At 45.8% G+C, this 20906-nt stretch overlaps 1 protein-coding gene across 17 annotated transcripts in view; it reads right to left on the bottom strand.

The window, feature by feature from the left end:
- The window catches only part of ptprt (protein tyrosine phosphatase receptor type T), a 217312-nt gene that overhangs the window by 116060 nt on the left and 80346 nt on the right, over positions 1-20906 (bottom strand). For all 17 annotated transcript variants that reach the window (XM_023795380.2, XM_023795372.2, XM_023795382.2 and 14 more), the window contains exons 4-7: positions 19983-20064; positions 19165-19280; positions 16781-16955; positions 6431-6724 (exon numbers count right to left, since the gene is read on the bottom strand). In XM_023795380.2, the coding sequence (XP_023651148.1) occupies positions 6431-6724; positions 16781-16955; positions 19165-19280; positions 19983-20064 (667 nt within the window). The remainder of the gene's footprint in view (positions 1-6430; positions 6725-16780; positions 16956-19164; positions 19281-19982; positions 20065-20906) is intronic.

The raw sequence follows: 20906 nt of genomic DNA on the forward strand, positions 1-20906 counted from the left end.
GGGAATCCACACAAGGTTAAGGAGGGGGGCGTGGCACACAGGAGGATCGGACGAGCAGGGTGTGACACTATGTACCAAGCAGCCCCAAGGGTTTGTTTAACTGGGTTACAATCTTCTTAAAAAAAAATTTAAATAAACATCACCTCACAAAAATTAAAATATCTCCTCACAAAGTACTTACTAATAAAACCTACAACCCACAGGGGATTCCTGCATTGACCTTCCAAGACAGATTGTTCATTCCTTTATAACAACAACAATAAAAACAGATTATAATATTTTATTGGCCCCGTAGTTACAGCTTAAAGTCAAATATTGTTTACATGGCCCTACTCTTTCATGCCTTCAAGATTTGATTATCTAAATACATTTATGTGCCTTTGAATTCTTTGTTTAAATTTACACACTGACAGGGGAACGCATTTAAATCCTCTAGAAAAATGCACAGATACTATTATACGGATTATATAAATGCGAATATCCTTAATCTTGTCTCAATCAGTGGAATTCATCAAATTCAATCAGTCTGTGTTAAATCCTTATTTAGTCTGTCATGCATTGTTAGACATTTTACAGAAAGGAATTGCCAATGGAAGCAAAAAATATTTCTCAAAATTGGATGATATGAATTACACAAGGGATCCTCAGAATTCCCCTAAACAGGCAAAAAAAACATTCTCACAAACACAGCACTGCATTTCTGAACAGGCATAGAGCTGCATGTTCTTCTTCGAGCACTAGAAAAGAAGAGAGGGTAAAGCAAAGCTCAGGGGGCTGAGGTTGACTTCGAACGGAGCCGTGAGAGATTAACACAAACAAACTATCAGCCATGACCACAGAAGACCTCGAGAAGGTAATTTTATGTGGAGAGGTTCGATTAGTAGGAAACACCCTAGGTGTATCGAGGCTGCTTGAACCCCAAGAAAGGCCTTGGATCAAAGATGCATGTTCTTTCCTCTGAAAAGCATGAAGTGCACACACCGGCACCAGGACACCAAAGTCAGCATGAATCTTCAAATGCCTACCGTACCGCACGGGATATCAAGGCCTCCCCCCTAGTGTGGGAATAGACGCGGCGCTCAGATGGCCTGAATTTCTGACCTTGAAGCCAAAGAGGTTGAACCTATGAGGACCCAAAGCCAGGAAGACATACTGCAAACCCGGGGGACGATTTGGGGTTGGCTGATCTCACCCACGTCTACTTTTCAATTTAATGGTACTCAAATTAAAACACAAAAAAACCCAGTAATTTCCAATTTAATTGGCTTAATAGAAAAACGGGGTAATTAGCAACCACAAATGGGACCTTTATTTCCATTCCTTTTGACTGGGGAGGATGTCAGCAGGACATGGATGGTCTGGTAGGCAAGCAGCCGTCTCACAGGGGGTTTTGAAATGAAAAGTCAGCCTAAGGAAGAGATCCTCTGATTTCTGGGCAGCAGGGAATCATTTGTACAAATAATTGCCATTCCACATGGGATGTTTCTCTGAGAGCAAGGGCAGAGGGGCGTAAAAAAAAGGGAAAAAAACATTAGGTGGCTTTTTTCCCTACGATCATTTAATTCAGCATTCATTCCTGTTTCTGGTGGGTGAAATTTATTTGAACTTGAATATCTTTAGCGCCACATTCAAGTGCAATAATTCCAAGAGTATCATTCCGGATGCGTACATAAGGACAGGACCTGGGATATCTCTCCACATGCTTAGCTGTATAACTAAGAAGAAGAAGTATTTTATAAAGCAATACATCTAAAGGCGGCTTTATCTCCGCGAGCGCGAGAGAACTACTTCTAAATTACATATTATCACTTCTCCATTAGTCTCTGTCTATCTTAGAGGGAAGATGAACAATCCATGGGTATCAAGATATCCAGCGATGGGGAAGTAACTTAAAAACAGATAATCATCCGTTCAAAATTTCACGCCTCTTGAACACTGGAGCATAATTTTTTTTTTCCGCCATGCACCTGAGACCATCAATTAGATGTTACTGCTGAAGTCTTCATTCCGGGCCAGAATCAGAATAGTACAGCGCTGTAAATCTGGGACGTGAATTGAAAGGTAAAACAGATAACTCATGAGGCAAACCTGCCTATTTCTTTTTTTTTTTATCTAAATTTTACACTGACGATAACATAAAGACCAGAAATATGTTACTCTTGGATAAACCTTTGCAAGGATATTAAATAATATATATTCAAATGCATGAAATACTATTAAGAATGTCCCCTGGGGAAAAAATAATTATACATGCATATACACATTACATACATATGTGTGTGTGTGTGTGAGCGGGTTTACCTATCCTTATGGGGACATAAAGTCCCCATAACGTGATAAATATGGGGAATAAATATCCAGTAAACCGGTCCCCATAAGGGAAAACTCTATTTTATAAAAATCGGTGACTGCTATGAAAAAACTAAAAATGCAAAAACTCTTGTACAGTATTTTGTTAGGTTACTTATGGTTATGGTTAGGGCAGGGTAGGGGTTAAGGTTGTCATAGTTAGCATTAGCATTTTTCCCATTGAAATGAATGAGCGGTCCCCATAAGGATATGTTTACCCTACATGTGTGTGTGTGTGTGTGTGTGTATTGTGTTTATATTACATTGTGGGGACTAAATGGCCCCCACAATGTGATAAAAAACAGCTATTTTGACATTGTGGGGACCATATTTCCCACAAAGATCTGTGAATGCAATCAAAAAACTAAAAATTTAGTTTGGTCACTTATGGTTAAGGTTAGAGCTGGGAAGGGGTTAAGGTTGTCATGTTGAGATTAGAGTTTTCTCCATAGAAATGAATGGAGAGTCCCCACAAAGATATAATCGCAAACCTGTGAATGTGTGTGTGTATATATACACACACACACACACACACATATACGTATCATTTTTTTGAGTCAGTATTTATGTATGTATGTATGTATGTATGTGTGTATATATGTGTGTGTATATATCCCAGATATCTTCATCTGATGCAAAGTCAAATCTAGGTCTCAGCAACAAACAGGACACATTAATTCCAGAGAGGTGGCTATGACTCTTTAGGGCAATAAGTCGATCAGAGGTATCACCAACTTATTACAAGGCGACCAGAACCCAGGGGGGGGCCAGAAGCACAGAACTCATAACATATTATTTCCTTCATCTTCAGGCCCTCACAAGTGAAAGAGATTTATTACAAACTGTGGGGTAGGACAATAATAATAAATCCTGTTTAGTTTGAGAACCAAGTGAGAGTCTGTGGTCTATAGATCATTTATGCTCAAGAAAAAAAGGATCATTCCCCCTGCTAACAAATCTTGGGTGCTGTGGGTGTGAGCTGAGAAAGTGTGTCAGCTAGAAGAATGACGGGGGACATTATGGGATGCCGAGACAGGGAACGGTGCGTCCTCAGCCTCTCCTGTTTAGTGACGGATAGCCATCACATTAGCACATTGGGAAATACACTGTGCTGGAGGCTGCTTTCCAAAAGTCAGACACTCAAGCAGGTTTAACAATTAAATATGACCTGTTAGCCTGTATAAGTCGGCAAGGACTGCTATTCCAAACGAGCTCAAGGAACAGACCATCCATCGCCTAGCCGTCTATCCAGTAAAGGGTCACGGGGAACAAATGATCCCTGCGTAATTAAGTCAAACATCATACTCTAGCATTTTTTAAACAATGTTTTTTGGAGATGTGTTAAAGGTAGAGTGCAAGGCAGATGGATTCCAAATACACAGAATCTGTCCCGCCAAAAACATCTCGCTATATGACACACCGTGTGAGATTTCTGAATCTTGTGCAAAAGGGTTTTTAATACAGCACCATGTGCCCTTCAAGGGCCTCCGCTTCTTGCTCTTTTAAAGAACAGATTACACTGCAAACTTGGAATCGCTGGTGTCCCTTTGACGGCAAATGGTGCCCGAACAATGTTCCTGTCAGCTTCCAGATCACAATGACCCACAGCAGCCAGGGTGTCATTGAAAATAGATGGATCCTCTTCAAAGGATAGAAAATAAGAAGGAAGATGAATGATGCACCCAGCCAGGTTGCAGCCCGACCTATGCATTGCGGGATGAGGAGCAGATGACCCCTGGGTAAACAGCCTCTGCGAATGGATGGAAGGGCAGTGCACATGCTCACTGATGCGCACCCAGACTGCTTGGGATGGAGGGCAGGCCTTCGCCCGTCTCCTTCATGGGCGACGGCAGACAGTTGGACTGAGTCCAAGGGCAGAGTGACCCCCGCTGCTGTTCAGGTGGCGCTACAACTGCCAAACAGGCTGACGAACACCGACTGACACCCTCCCCCCTTCCAGCCAGAAGCGGGACGCGCCTGCCGGCTCTAATCTGCTCACACCCCCTTAGCGCCGCTGACAGCCATTCACTGCCGCTGCTTGGGGAAGAACACGTGTTCTTCCTGCCCAGCTTCACACTGGCACATGTCTCTCCTCCGCTTCACCTCCATCCCCCTACCCCGTACCCCCCCGGCCACGCCGCCCGCCGATGTCTGACATGATGAAAACAGGCAAGTGCTTCCCATCGAGCCTCTGCAGTCCATCAGCAGCAGGGCTCCTCCATATATGTCGTCTTCCATCTTCAGTTTAACCCGAGGCGTATCAGCCTGGTCTGACTCGCATTATGGCAGCCATGTTTCACTGCAGGTGACATTGTTATTATACTGACTTTTGTGTGATTGTTATACTATGGTTATGTGTTTTTCAAATTCTACACAGCAGGGGACAGCGTGTGGCTCTGTGGGCTGAGACACTGTGCCTGTGGCCGGAAGGTTGCCAGTTCAAATCCCAAGGTTGGCAAGAGCAATTTCACCATTAGGTCCAGGAGCGATGCCCTTAACCCCCAATTGCCCCAGGGACTGGTTGACCATGATTTCTTAAGTATATATCATTTTGGATCAGTTAAATGAATAAGCTGTATTACCCAGAGAGGTTGTGTTACCATAGCAGGGATATGTACATACCGAATAACAAGGAGAACAACGGTAGCTGTTTAGGTTAGTTTGCAGTTTCCGTTGTGATTGGAGAAATATGGCCTTGAAAGGCAGGTCATGTTACCAATCGAAAACCTTCCAGTGAGTTGCAGTGTAGATTACGGGTTCCACAAATGGATGTGCAACATCATTCAAAAACCGCCCACAGCAGGCCTAAAGAAGGATTTTACAGTGAACATCTACATCTGGCGTCTATGAGCAAATGAGACACCTTTGTGAGCGATGTCTGTGCGACCCACAGGTGGCGCTCTCCATCATGCCACTCCCGCTCAACAGGGTGTGCTAACATGACACGGGGCTAATGACCATACCTGCTTCCCCAGCAGGCACATGATGGAGGGCAGATCGGCTCGGCGTAACGGGAGTCAAATCTGACATCCATGCCCGGGTAAGTTCAGCCTGGCTGAGAGCCATACTGAATTGTATACCTGTATAGCCCTGGGGGAGGGGTGGTCAGAAGTGGAGCAGGGGGGGCATATTGCCTGGCTAGCCGATTCCCACTCCGAAAGGTCACAGCTGGCTCCAGCTTTCTGTTTCCAAATGCACTCGCCCTTCGTCCATCTTCCTCCTCGCACTGCTTTCTATAGCGACTTCGGCTTCCGAAATTACTTTCAAAAGTTCCCTATCCCCTAAATCCCTGACAAAGTCATTTTTAAAATCCTTTAAATGTTTATTTTCCTCATGTTCATCAGCAGAACATGCAAGGCAGGATGGGATAGGTACGCTGGGTGGGGGGGGGGGGGACACCGGTTTCTATGGAGCCAACCGCCTGCACTCACACAGAAGAAGCCCACAGCCTCCGACGCCTGTTTCACCTGATGGACGAGAGCCTCTCGGGGGCAGGGATGGGGGGGGGGTCTCACCTGCTCTGCTCGATTACCATTCCCATCAGGGATAACGCCTATTCAGTGCACGTCCTGTCCCTGTATTTGTCAGTTTGTGAGATGAAGTGTGCCTTTCCCCCGCGTCTTACCCACTGTGTAAATAATTACAATACAAAATTGCTCCCGACGCACGTCCGCAGCCTTTCCCACTTCCTGCAAATTTCAGATGATCAATTATCATTCTGTTTGCTGAGCGCACATTGCACACAGGGACATCTAATTAGCAAGACATTTTCTTATTCAAATAGTCATATCCATCTATCGCCCCTGCTTACCTTAATTGGAGGCAGTGGCAGAGAGCAAAGTTAGAGAAATCAACCACTGAGATGCAAGATATGGACCACACAGGGGATTCTGGAATGCTCCAGAATCCGATGGGACTATGGACACAAGTTTCTGTAGATTTAAATAGTCGCACCTATCATGTGAGCGTCTAGTATTACTGCATTGCAGTGATCTGTCTGTGAACGTTCAGGATTTGGAAAAGTACTTTTGCGGGGGCTACGAATGGGTGAATTTTTCCAGTTCCTCCTCCGGTTCCTTACCTGCACACTTTGTGCGGGTGATGAGGGGGGGTCCAGGCGGGCCGGTGCCACCCTCACCGGGTCGGGTCAGCAGGACTTTGATCTCATACTCCACATCGGGGTCCAGGTGCCACAGCTTGTAGGTGGGGGCATCCACAATGTGGGTCTCGGCCCAGTTGCCGGTGGTGGTGCGGTATTCCACTTCCTTCAGGATGATGGGCCCGTCGCCGATGATGGAGTTGGCATTGGGCTTGATCCACAGGTAGGTGGCGCCCACTGCAAGCAGTTCAGGGGGGGCGATGGGAGTCGGTGGGGCTGGTGGGGGGAGACATCAGAGGTTCAAATGTTGCTGCTTGGCGGTTGTTCCGAATCACACAGAACATCTCTGTCATATACATACATGTACCGATATATGATCAGAAGAAAAGGTCAATATAAAACGGTAATCTACCATAGAAATGCTTTTTAAGCCAAATATTACAGACTTGGAAGATCAGAAAGATAAGTGGACACTTCCCTGTGTTCTCCAGATGATTTACCTATTGGGTTTTCACTGAAGTCACTGAACCTATTGCTTTTTGTAATGGCCGAAATGAAAACATTTCACTTTGTGCAGCGCCAGTAATGCATCACAACACAACTGGTGTTCCTCAAACACAATCCTCAAATTATTATTTGTCATCGAGTTGAAGTCCCTTGTGATTAAGTCACTTATCTGGTTCTGCTTGGGGATTCTGTGCACAGTGCCAACACACACAGCATCAATCTCATGCAAATTTCCTGTGGCGTTTCAAAGGGCCGACTGCAGGTCGCTTTCCCTTCGCGTCAAAGCCGGGTCGTCGAAACACAATGGCAATGCAACGGCCTGGAACATCAATTCCAGAAAATGAGATTTACTACTAATGGGAATATTAAGTGGTGTTTTAAAATGACATGGCTACAGTTGGGGTGTGAAAATTGAGTTAGACAAGCACAGGGCAATCTGACGGAGACAGAAGGGGCTCTTTTCCACTGCACCAGGCACCGTACCTGAAGGTACTTTGAGAAGGTATCAAAAGTACGGTACTTCAGGGTGTATATATACTTGCCCTGTGATGGGCTGGCACCCTGTCCAGGGTTATTCCCTGCCTCGTGCCCATTGCTTCCGGGATTGGCTCCAGACCCCCCCCAGTAGGACAAGCGGATTGGAAAATGGATGGATGGATGGATGGATGGATATATATACTTTGTTAATCATTGTTTTCTGCGTTTGCAACTGTTTTCATGGTGGCGTTTCTACTGCGTTTCAGAGGGAGGCTATTAGCATAACCAGGTGAACAATGGACTTATTTCAGGGAGGAGGAACTCCTGTTCTTCTCCAACAACCACAGTGCAGATATACCACCGTACAATAGCATGGTACCCAAAGCCACAATCAGTCAGGAATGGTGAAGAATAAAATATACTCTAATCCTGACAGTATGCACTAACGTATGGGATCTGGAATCTAGTGAAGCATGTCCGCTGGGCATCTGTCTGAATTTGAAGGCACTTCTACACATGCTTTTTGTGACTAACCTAAATAAACATCTTGCACCCTGTCCTAGAGAAATGGCCCCCTCAGCAGTAATGAAGGTTGGAATCTCTGACTTCAATCGCCTCAAGATCAGTGCAATGCTGAGAACTAGTTATAATTTTTGGATCTCTTGAACCTTCTTGCACATTAAGTAGTTGTGACCTTTACTGGAAGTTGGCGGGGACACTTACAGCCTATACTGTACAATGAGTCATGCTTCCATGTCGCATCATCTGGATGCTGGACTGTCCATGATACTTCAATGAACACGTAGTTCCCAGGCTATAACCAGGAAGATGCACCATGGCTCAATGTTCCAGCCAGTGTATTACTTTCCATGCAGGTAAAGCTGACATTTACCCTACGAGTGTCAACAGACGTGACTCGCAACAGATTAGAGCAACCCTGCCACCTGCCAGCTGGCTTATCACCAGTGGCGTGCCATGTCTCCTGCAAGGGCAGGTCACAGGCCAGAGGAGGACTCAACCCAAGAAGCTGTTGATCATAGTACCTACTACCTTGTGAGACAGGCTGCCATTTCTGTTCTTAGATCAGAGATACTGATAGGCACGTTTCCCTGCCTCTCTGGGCCTCCTGAGATGGGTTACATCTTCCCAGAAATGTTTTTTCACCACGATCTCCCTATGACACTCTCTGCCCACCAAACCTAGCCCACCCCTCTGGGGCTACATGGATGGGACCTACGAAAGCGTATACTGTACACTACACCTAACATGGGCTTTTCAAAAAGGTCACTGCAGTCATACTAATTTGATTCATTCTCTCCTGGTATTTTTACAGACAGAAGATACAGTCCTATCGTTCACCTCAGCCTGATATGTGGCCCAAAATACTTCTGTTCGCAACCTGGACGTGTCCCAGAGCTCTGAAATGTGCATTTCAAGCGCGTTAGCAAGGTATCTCGGGGGCTTCCTGCAACCTGAGGGGAAGGAACTAATACATATGGGGAGACCACAGGAGAGAGTACGACAGAACGGCATAAGGCCATCCTCACATCTGATCTCAGAACAGCCACGGGGCCACCTGAGACCAGTCTGTATAGCAAAGTGCTGAAATTCCGCGCCACATTCAGCGGATACCCAGCTGCTGTTGGCTTCGGTTGCACATGAATGGTTAGCGACTGTAATTATTGCACCAGTTGGCCTGGCTGATGCTAATTTCAACCAAAATTCTTCACTCAGGTGTGCAATTAAATCTGAGCAGCCGGTCTGAGCCAAGCAAGCTTGATTTTTTTTCCAGTTTAAAATCCTTTTAAGAATGCTTTAAAACTATAACTAAAAGCTCATTATCCTCCATTATACTTGGTTAATGTCTGAAAGAAAATTAATATATGTTTACAAGATATTTAGTTGCCTAGTTGCTGTTTTTTAGGGATAATTCTATGGTTTCAAATTTCCTAGCGTGAAAGTAACAGATTTTATTGAACAGTGTTTCACAAAGAAAAGATTGGAAATTTGATTGCTCAATATCTCAACGGGAGGTGGGGGGGGGTAGACCAGTCCTGCTCTAAATCTTCCTGGAACAACTCGAATCTTGGTCTTTCACTGTTAAGACCCCAAGTTTCCAAAGGCGTGTTTGGCATTTTTTCCAGCAACAATGAGGACAATTCCAGGGGCCAGAGACAGGGGGCTGCCTTACATTGCTCAGACATTTAGTATGGCGACCGACTCCTACCACTCAAGCTTGGGGGGGGGGGAGGGGGGGCAAACGAGGACATTGGTCCAGCCTAGTAATTTTAGTCTTTATCACCTGCAGTCCCAGGGGAGTTTTTAAATCTGGGGATTGCTGTGAAGCTCCGGCAATCACAGCCTATCAGATTAAACCCACTGGGCACAACAGATAGCAGGAAAGGGAGGAGATGCGCACCATAAAATGGGAATTTGTAACGGTGAGACAAGAATTACCAGAATAAGACTGTGTTCCTCTTTACTTGCAAAAAAATCTATCCACAAACGCACATATGTACATATCCGCACACACACACACACACACACACACATATATATATATATATATATATATGCACACACACATATATAATGATGTTGCAGTTCATATATACACTCACATATGTGTGTGTGTGTCTGTGTGTATATATATATATATATATGTATATATTGATAGATATGAACTGCAGAGCGAAAACGTTGTTAAAACTACACAGGCTCCCAGCACTGTTGCAGCAGAAACCTATTTTTCAGCTCGTTGAGTTTGTCGGAATGGACACTCTGCTGGTTTTTTTGTGCACTGCGCTAAAGTGAATGTTACCCAGGAACTGGTATTCTTACAGATTTTTTATTTATTTCGGGTTGTTTTTAGGGTATGATTTTCCCCTGGAAATGTCATCTTTAGCCACCCAGTGGGGCAAATGACGTTACAGGTGGATGTTACCCCTTGGGGGGGCTTTTGTGAGGACTGTCTGCATTCTTGACCATCCTCTCGGGCATGGACTTCTCTGTCCTGCTTCTTCATAGGCTCCAAATCATGTTTTAAAAGGACTCAGTTAAGCTATCTATGTGGAATGGAAAATAAAATTAGCTTCTCTCTTTGCATTCCATCTGTCGGGCTGTCACTGTCACATGACCGCTCCTGTATTCCCCCAGTCGTGGCTGTCACTGTCATATGACCGCTCCTGTATTCCCCAGTCGTGGCTGTCACTGTCACATGACCGCTCCTGTATTCCCCCAGTCATGACTGTCACTGTCACATGACCGCTCCTGTATTCCCCAGTCGTGGCTGTCTCTGTCACATGACCGCTCCTGTATTCCCCCAGTCATGACTGTCACTGTCACATGACCGCTCCTGTATTCCCCAGTCGTGGCTGTCACTGTCACATGACCGCTCCTGTATTCCCCAGTCGTGGCTGTCACTGTCACATGACCGCTCCTGTATTCCCCCAGTCGTGGCTGTCACTGTCACATGACCGCTCCTGTATTCCCCAGTCGTGGCTGTCACTGTCACATGACCGCTCCTGTATTCCCCCAGTCGTGACTGTCACTGTCACATGACCGCTCCTGTATTCCCCAGTCCTGGCTGTCACTGTCACATGACCGCTCCTGTATTCCCCCAGTCGTGGCTGTCACTGTCACATGACCGCTCCTGTATTCCCCCAGTCGTGGCTGTCTCTGTCACATGACCGCTCCTGTATTCCCCAGTCGTGGCTGTCACTGTCACATGACCGCTCCTGTATTCCCCAGTCGTGGCTGTCACTGTCACATGACCGCTCCTGTATTCCCCCAGTCGTGGCTGTCACTGTCACATGACCGCTCCTGTATTCCCCCAGTCGTGGCTGTCACTGTCACATGACCGCTCCTGTATTCCCCCAGTCGTGGCTGTCACTGTCACATGACCGCTCCTGTATTCCCCCAGTCGTGGCTGTCACTGTCACATGACCGCTCCTGTATTCCCCAGTCATGGCTGTCTCTGTCACATGACCGCTCCTGTATTCCCCCAGTTGTGGCTGTTGGGGAAGCCTATAGATGAATACTGAGGTGTGTCTCCACTAGCGGACAAATCCAGAACCACACTTGCAAAAGAAAAAAAAACAAATTTTTAATGAAAGAGCATAACATGCTTTGGGAGTCGAAAGGAAAAAAAGGAAAAAGGCCAAAGTTTCAAAAGGCACCGAACAGGCAGTGGTCCTAGGTACAATCGGGGGGGGAAAAGACGCTCCAGGGTGGGGCTCAAAGGAGGTGGCCACTCGGTGCCTTACTGCACACGCCCCCCCACTCCACCCACCCGGCAAACGTGCGGCTCGCGGGCAGTAAACAAAGACAGAGCAGTGATTAACATGTGTGGACGGTCCGTGGGGGGGTAGTGGGGTGCTGTTTTGGTCAGAGCAGCTGGGGTAGAGAAGGGGCCAATGGACTGGCCAATAAATAACAGAGATAAATAAACAACCGCACACACAGAGCTAAATAAACCAGCACAAACTGTTTGAAGTGTTAACTCTCTGGGTGTTGCTTATCTTCCTCTAAAGTATTAGGGGGCTATAATCCATCTCTGTAGCCCCCCCCCCCCCATCTCCAACACACAGTCCCAAATCCCCTGCCTCCTTGTAGATAACGGGGGCGGAGCTCTCTCACTTCACCATGACACCTCCTTTCCCCACCCTGTCCCCCCTCCTCCCACCCCTAGTCTGTCCGCCCCACAGCCAGCTCGGCATTGAATTCATCAGGATCATTGAAAGTCCCCCCCCCCCCCGGGCAGTGTGGGCTCATGAGGAGCAGTCGAATTAAATCATCTCATAACCTTGACAATCTGGATATTCCCTGCCTTTAAGACCTAGGCTGAGACCTAAGTGTTAAGCTGTCATTAAAAAGAATTATATTGTATTATCATGGGGATTTCTCTTACCGTTCAAAAAACAACGATAAAAGGCTTTGGATTCAAACTTGTGGCTCAAGAAGTTTTTGATCACAGCTCAGATGTGTCCTGGGGCAAAACCACACCTGTCAGATCTCTGCGGTCAAACCACTTCGTGCGCTGGTACTGCTGAGAGAGTGCTGTGTCTACGAGGACCTTTAAGTTCATTTACGATTGGTTTTGCCTGGCTATCACCTCGATTTCTTCGAGACTGTCATCCACCGGGAGAATAGGAATGAACTGTCATGGATTGTTACCAACGTCCACCCTCTGTGATCCCTGAGGTCTGGACATTCCCACTACCTGGGAATTAATTAATCATGGCCACCTTAAATTATTCCCTCTTATTCCTTCACCGGTCTCTGTGAGATGAAGGTGAGAAGAAGAGTGACGACTGGTTTGGGATGAACCAGAGAGGGGTCGATGTCCTACACCTCAACACTGATCAAATCAAAACAGAAAGCAGCCACGTGCACACACACACACACACACACGCACAAACACACACACACACAAACACACACACAAACACGCACACGCGCGCACACACACACACTCACGCATGCACACACACACATACAAACACACACAGAAACACACACACACACACTCATGCACACACACTCACGCGCGCACACACACACACTCATGCATGCACACACACACAAACACACACAGTCGTGTAATCATATCTTTTTGGGGACCACTCCTTTATTTCTACAGGAAAAATGCTAATGCAAACTATGACAACCTTAACCCTTACCCAGCCCTAACCATAACCATAAGTAACCAAACAAAATACAAGAGTTTTTTGCATATTTAGTTTTTCATTGCAGTCATTTTATTTTTATAAAATAGAGTTTTCCCGTATGGGTACCAGGAAACTAGTCTCCATAAGGTAAAAGAAAACGGGTATTCATCACGTTGTGGGGATATTTGGTCCCCACAATGTAAGGTATACCTGGACCACACACACACACACACACACACACAAACGACAGATATCACTGATGGTGTACCCTAGCTTAGCATCAGTAGATGTATCACTGTAAATATATATATATATATATATATATATATATATATATATATATACAGCTGTGGAAAAAATTGAGAACACTCTATGTTTTTTTAAAAATCTGTATTGTTAAGTCCTGGTTTAACCCTGGTTCAGCTGACAGAAAGCTACACTGAGTGGCAGGTTGCTTTCAGGTTCAAAGCTTCTAAGACAGCAGTACAAAAGAAAAAGGTGAAGCAGGAGACACTGTCAATAACCAAAAACCAGCCAGAGATGACGATCAGCTTGCCTAATGCTTACAAGAATGCCTAAAGAATCGGAGGATGACTTCAAGTGACCTTCAAAACGAATGGGAAACATTAAGTGGTGTGAAGTGCACTGCTAGGACAATTCATAACAGGCTCCTAGAAGCAGGACTGAGGTCCCATAAAGCAAGGAAGAAGCCCTTCATCAGTGAGAAGCAGGGAAGGGCCATGCTGCAGTTTGCAAAAAAATGCATATTTTACAGAGAAGCATACCCATAAACTGAGAAAATTTTGCTGTGGTCTCTTCCTTTTTCCCAGAGCTGTATATAGGGCACCATCACAGGGCACACACTGACATATACTTTATACAATTTAGAGACAATAATTTGCCTCACTAGATGTTTTTGGGGTTCAGAAGGAAACTGGAGTACCTGGAGGTAAGGTGCACTGATATGGGGATGGCCTGTGACCAGTGTGCGAAATGCAGGGGGGTCCAACACCCCCGATTAACCCATGAGACCCCCTGAAAGCCTCAAAAGCAAAATTTTAAGGGGGTCTCAGGATCGGTATTGCGCAACAATAGGGAGATGGGGACCCCCCCGAATACTGATGGGTATTTTGCACACTGCCTGTAACCTCACACAAACACACACACAGACTGGTCAGGGCAGCGTGCACCTTGTGGTACGTACGCTTCACATTAATTTCCTTTGCAGCTTCTTTTATGCGACAGTTTATAAAATTTTACCGATCTGTAAAGCTTGGCATTTCACCAAAGCAATTCGAGTACCTTTTCAAAGGTAATACAGCAAGCCCCCTCAGCGGGACTCAAAGCAGCAAACTAAGCACAGCAGCACTGCATAAAAGCAGACGTGCACTTATTCCTGCAGTAAGGAATAGCAGGAAGAGCAATGAGAGAGGAATAACCGTGTGTATCTGTGTATCTTTCTGCACACCCACGGTGGAACAAAGCCCCCATCCCTGGGTGACTGCCTACCTTTTCCAGACTGCCGTCCCACCAGCAGTAATTATTAATGGCGCCAGGAGTCCATCACTGAGAGACTCATTTATAAAACTCGGCATTTTAATCTCTCCAGAAAAACTTGTAATGCCGCCCACCCCGTCCCCTAACCTTTCTTGTTTCTAAACGGCTTTTCCTTGTGAAATGGTGACAGTCGAAACTCACCGTAGACATCGCAGGCACCCACAGGCCGGGCTGCTAAAGGCAGCCGCTGCGGCCTCATTGTGTTCCCCACAATGTGAACACAAAAACATTCTTACCTGGATTGAAAACATCCAAACTTCCTGCCCCAGACATCAGCTGGTACATCTTAATACGCCTTGGAAACAGCTCTCACCCACATTCCCACGCCTATGTAACGCTGATACACGACTTAGGGCAGGATGCACTAATTAATCCCTAATGAATCTGCGGCTTCCTATAGCCATGTTCAACAATACAGATACACTTCCTGTCTGGCTTCATAGACACAGTGAATTATGAATTATCTGTGCCCCCCCCCCCCCCACCTTGCCGTGACTGGGAATTGTCAACACCTGAGTTACCAGACTGGTGAAACTACTTGACGGAAGGAGGGAGAGAAAAGATGACAAGCTCTCTCACTATCCCACAGAGATCATGGGGGGCTAGATTTTCTCTGTGCGTTCCTTTGATATGGGGGAGATCCAGTCAAACAGGAAACGCCCAAATACACAGGGACACTTACATTGTACCTTACATTCCCTCCCCCGGACTTGGCTGTGGAATCCCAAGATCAATGGCTCGTGCGGAACATATTTTAAAGCTTCATTAACCTCAGGACCCACCATACATCTACCTCCTCCTGACGTCCGACAGCCACCGAGGCTTCTGCAGTGACGGGAAGTAAATAAGCAGTAGCGGAACACTGGCCAATGGCGTTTCACTACGGCGGAGGGGGAGGGGGAGAGCCGGGCCCCCTTAAATCAATTCCCGGGCAGTTTTTCAATCACGCCCTCTGAAATCCCTCAAAATTGATAAGCGGCGCTAAACTGGTTTCATCTAGCCTCGCTCCAGCAGTGCAGGCCATAAACGGATATTGATTACCACCAAAGCAGATGGATGATATGCTTAAGACCGTAGGACAGCGTCGAGCGTGGCTCTGCCCGAGCCCAACGGCACCGCTGCACGCTCAGTCGGAAGAGACCACCTTGCATGTACCCAGAAGTAAACACCCAAGCATTGTAATTAAAATACTTAACCGTTCACTCTGTTCGGCCTCCTCCGCCTCCCCGGCGAAGGCCATCTGGTTCCAATTTAACACCCCAGTGAAGGTACCCGGCTGCTATCAAGTGACTCGGTGTAGCCTAAACCAGCCCCCCGCATCGAGGCTCGCTCAGCCCTCTGCCCCCACTACCAGCAGACGAACAGATTTTAACACGAATTTTATCTACCAGTGAATGTTTACCAATGTACTTTTCGCATATTTTTCTCAACTGCCACCCTCATAATAGATTCGAAAAAAGAAATTATGAGCAGTTTTCCATATTGCCAATTTTGGTTTTCTGTTTTTTTTTTTTTTATAATGATATAAAATACATAATTTTCAGCTATTCAATACGCTCTTACATGAACGTGGCTTCTTGTGCTGAATCAGATTGGATCGTTTTATTGGTTGATTGGCTCCTTCCAAATATATCGGCTGAAATGCAGTAACGAAGCCCAGGAGGTTTCCATACGAGAGCTGTGGAACTTCCTTGACATCCACAGCTGTTATTTATGTCCAGGTTTCATAATGGGGGCATTTTAATCGCTCTCAAATCAATGAAACAGCAGCCAGTATTTAACTAATGGCAAGAGACTAACATAGAGTATATCATGCAAGGTATCTATACGGTGAGATCAGGGCCATTTTCTTTGTTGACATCATGCACTGTACATTGGATTTCTTTTTTTGCACGGGCAACTTTTTTGTTATTTAACTAGCATATATATATATATATATATATATATATATATATATATATATATGTGTGTGTTTTTTCTGGAGAAGTTTGAGCTCTTAAGGGGCAGAGAACAGACTGGTGATGCTGGCAGGGATAATGATGGGTTTGGGGACAGATAATGATTGGTGCAGCATCCAGCTGGGCCCTGATTGATAGCTAATACCCACCATTAGCAGCCTTACCTTTCACGATCAGCTCGGCGTAGTTGGACACCCCCGATCCGCCGTCAGAACGGATGACGCATCTGTACTTGCTGACGCTCCTCTGCGCTGTGTCGGCCACACTGACGGTGGCCGAGAAGCGTCTGTGGTTCACCACCCTCGTCACCATCAGGGCCGTGTCCTTCCCATTCCACTGCTACGAAAGGGACACATCCTTCTCAGCTGACAGTTCCGGGCACTCAGACACCGACAGTGCCTGGATTTTCGTGCAAGTTTGTTTTGAAAACACACCAAAAATCTCCCCATGAAAAACAGAGGTTCAAAACACTCATGAATTAACTCATCGGTTATATTGATCATCAAATGTTCATTTTCTTGTTTGGCAAGTGCTTAATATCTTAAGCAACTAAAGAGACAGTAAAATATGCTTTGTTTACACAAGAAGTGTAAACACACACAAAAAAAGCCAAATGGCCATTAGTCCAGGTGAATTACTTGGGATGCTCTCAGATGTTGGCTTCATTTTTAGGGATATTTTCAACATAGTGGGTCACCCTGAGGTTTCTGCCACCTGCTTTCATTTTTTAACACGGTCCAATTATGGAGAAAAAACATTCTGTTGTGACATGCAGTATATTCTTTGCAGGATGTGCTCATCACAAAAAGCACAGGTCAAAAAAGAAGACACACTTTACTTGAGATGAAAAGCTCCAATCACACAAACTACTCCTCCCATAAGTACAGGAGCACCTGGACTGCCATGTGGAACTAAAGAACACCTACTCTAGCACAAGTCTATGACTAGTTTCTACAATAGCGTTACTACCATAAGTAATGGCACATTACGTTTAGTTGTAATTAGTTGTATTACTTGTTAGCTGTACTGTAAGCAGTAGCAGATTTGAATATTTTCAGAGGTTCAAACCTCTGCTTTTCTTACCATAGTACTACTTTTACTAATAAGTAGTGGTATCTTCTGTAAAACTAACAGTAGCTAAATTGTTCAAAACATCACTAGTGTGCAGCACAGAGCTGTGCATTCTGTATGGAGCAGTGAGCAGTACAGAGGTGCGTGTACCATATGGAGCAGTGTGCAGTACGGAACTGTGTGTGCAGTACAGAGCTCTTTGTGCTGTAGGAAGCAGTGTGCAGTACAGAGCCGTGTGTGTGTGGTACAGAGCTGTGTGTGCAGTACAGAGCTGTGTGTGTGTGGTACAGAGCTGTGTGTGCAGTACAGAGCTGTGTGTGCAGTACAGAGCTGTGTGTGTGTGGTACAGAGCTGTGTGTGCAGTACAGAGCTGTGTGTGTGCGGTACAGAGCTGTGTGTGCAGTACAGAGCTGTGTGTGTGTGGTACAGAGCTGTGTGTGCAGTACAGAGCTGTGTGTGCAGTACAGAGCTGTGTGTGTGTGGTACAGAGCTGTGTGTGCAGTACAGAGCTGTGTGTGCAGTACAGAGCTGTGTGTGTGCGGTACAGAGCTGTGTGTGCAGTACAGAGCTGTGTGTGTGTGGTACAGAGCTGTGTGTGTGCGGTACAGAGCTGTGTGTGCAGTACAGAGCTGTGTGTGTGTGGTACAGAGCTGTGTGTGCAGTACAGAGCTGTGTGTGTGCGGTACAGAGCTGTGTGTGCAGTACAGAGCTGTGTGTGTGTGGTACAGAGCTGTGTGTGCAGTACAGAGCTGTGTGTGCAGTACAGAGCCGTGTGTGTGTGGTACAGAGCTGTGTGTGCAGTACAGAGCTGTGTGTGTGTGGTACAGAGCTGTGTGTGCAGTACAGAGCTGTGTGTGCAGTACAGAGCTGTGTGTGTGCAGTACAGAGCTGTGTGTGCAGTACAGAGCTGTGTGTGTGTGGTACAGAGCTGTGTGTGCTGTAACGAGCAGTGTGTGTTGATGGCAGCCTTATTCGCCTCAGCAGATGTTCAAAAGACACCCTTGTCTTCACTGGAACAATCCATCCACTTTGCTATCATCCACCCCACAAACCGGTTGCTGTTTACAGTCATCAATATGTTAAAATTAGTGGACTTGCATGTTACCTCTCATTTACATCATGTGCAGATAGAGAAATGCCACTGGAGCTTCCTGAATGTGATCCGAAATGCCAAGCGTGACAAATGGATGAATGTGGCTCAACTTAAGAGAGATTTTTGATGTAATGATTCATTTTATTTTCCTTCTACAAATGATACGAGTCACACAAGCACACATTTTCAATCTAGGTGTAGGGAAACATGTAAAAGTTGCATCGGGGCAAATAGACCTCCGTCAGTCAATGATTCCTCTCTCCATCCTCTCAGAACGGTAAACAGGAAAATAAGCACTAACGTGGCAGACCCAGGACCTTGTGAAGACTAAAGACTTTGTAGTGGTCGTGGACCTGGGCCTGTGGGCCCAAGATGCCAACCCACCTGCAGCCATAGCTTGTCGTGCTGGGACCACTTCCCCCCGGCGATGCACTGGAAGGTGGCGTTCTGGCCGACATTCACCTCCACGTTCTGCAGCCTCAGGAAGTGCGGGGCCTTCCCTGCCAAAGGCACACGGCGCAGCCCTCAGCGAGGAAGCATCAGCCTCACACAATATTTTCACTTATGCAGCTTTGGTCAAGCGGTCCAGAGGGACAATAGCTGAGTTATGTTCCTATATCATGTTTGTGTGTCACGTTCCTGTGTGATACCTACCTACTTGCCTAATATATATATGGGCCAAAACTCTGTCTGAAACTCAGACTGATACCAATTTTCAGCCTGAAAAGTCTTTTTTTTCCCTGCAAACTCCCATTAAATTCTTGCAGCTTTGATGACTTTGGTCCCCCCATTACTTAGTACTGATGCCGAAACGAACAATCACGGGATATCAGCCGGCAAATACATCTCAAAGTGATGTGTCCTTTGAAGAAATATTAGAAAACATTGAAAAATATTGATTCTAATCTTCTGTAACTTCTGTGATGCGTTGGTTTTCACTGAAATCACGTTGGTGTTCAAGATCAGCACTTAAGTTTTTAAGTTGGGCCCTCAAACGCAACAGAAACTAGGACAGTTTCTCTCCAAGACACGATGCAAAGCCATTCTGCTGGATCGGAGTGGCGGAGGGACGCGGACGGGTACGATTTCAGCATCGCAATCTATCCCCTCCTGTCCCCCTGCTACCGTACTCACGGCCATATTTGTGCACTACTGCGACGGCCTGATCCTCCCGCGGACTAGCCGGGGGGGGGGTCACTCACGGCAAGGGTGTGCCAGAACTCTGACTTCATCCACCGCGATGAACCCAGGGTGGCCCTGCAAGGACACAGCCTCGAAAATCACCTGTCAGAGAAGGATGGATGGGAGGAGGGAGACAGGGATGGAATAAAGTTACCTGGCTGTGGGATTCAGGATTGGTTCTGTGTCTTTTATGTGGCTTCCAGTCTGTCTTTGTGTGTGTGGGTGGGTGTATTATTACTATTATTATTAAGGAAATTTTCTGAAAATGCATCCAAGAAACACAACAGCTCCAGAAAAACTGAGTTTTATAACAAGGACACAAAAAAAATATTTGTTTATTCATAACTGATCTCCTGTTAAAAAAAAAAGACTTTCAGTTCTTCTACTTTTTTCCCTGTTTTTGAGTTTTTAAGGGTGACGATTGGTTATTACAATGAAGAGTCATGGGTCCTTGGAGGATAATATGATTTCTGACATGAAATACACTTCGAGAAAATGACTCATCTCTCACAAGTAGAAAGTTTTGTTTATTGGCAATTTTTTGGAATCACTTACACCAGCAGGCCTTACAAAGACATAGGCACCAAGTGTAAGGCAAATGTTTCCCAAATGTCATTATTCTGTCTGCCATTAGGATCGGTGGCTCCAGGGTCAGATAACTGAAGATGCCACCATCCTCGGTGTAAAATTGCACTGGTCTGCCATTTAAAAATGCAGGAAGTAGCCCGTCCTTCTCCATGAGTGCTTTGGAATCGATCAAAATCCTCGTGATTCATGCCTCACCTGAAGCCAGACAGCAGAAAATCTGAGGGGGTCCGGATTTCATCCAAGTCCGTACATCAGACATACGGTACTGTGCAAAGGTCTTTACTGTCATGTTAACAGTCAGATAAAATTAGGTTTAAATAATCTACATGTCAGTATAAAACTGTTATTATGTCTGT

The sequence above is a fragment of the Paramormyrops kingsleyae genome, chromosome 8 (genome assembly GCF_048594095.1).
Source record: "Paramormyrops kingsleyae isolate MSU_618 chromosome 8, PKINGS_0.4, whole genome shotgun sequence".
Taxonomy (NCBI): Eukaryota; Metazoa; Chordata; class Actinopteri; order Osteoglossiformes; family Mormyridae; genus Paramormyrops; species Paramormyrops kingsleyae.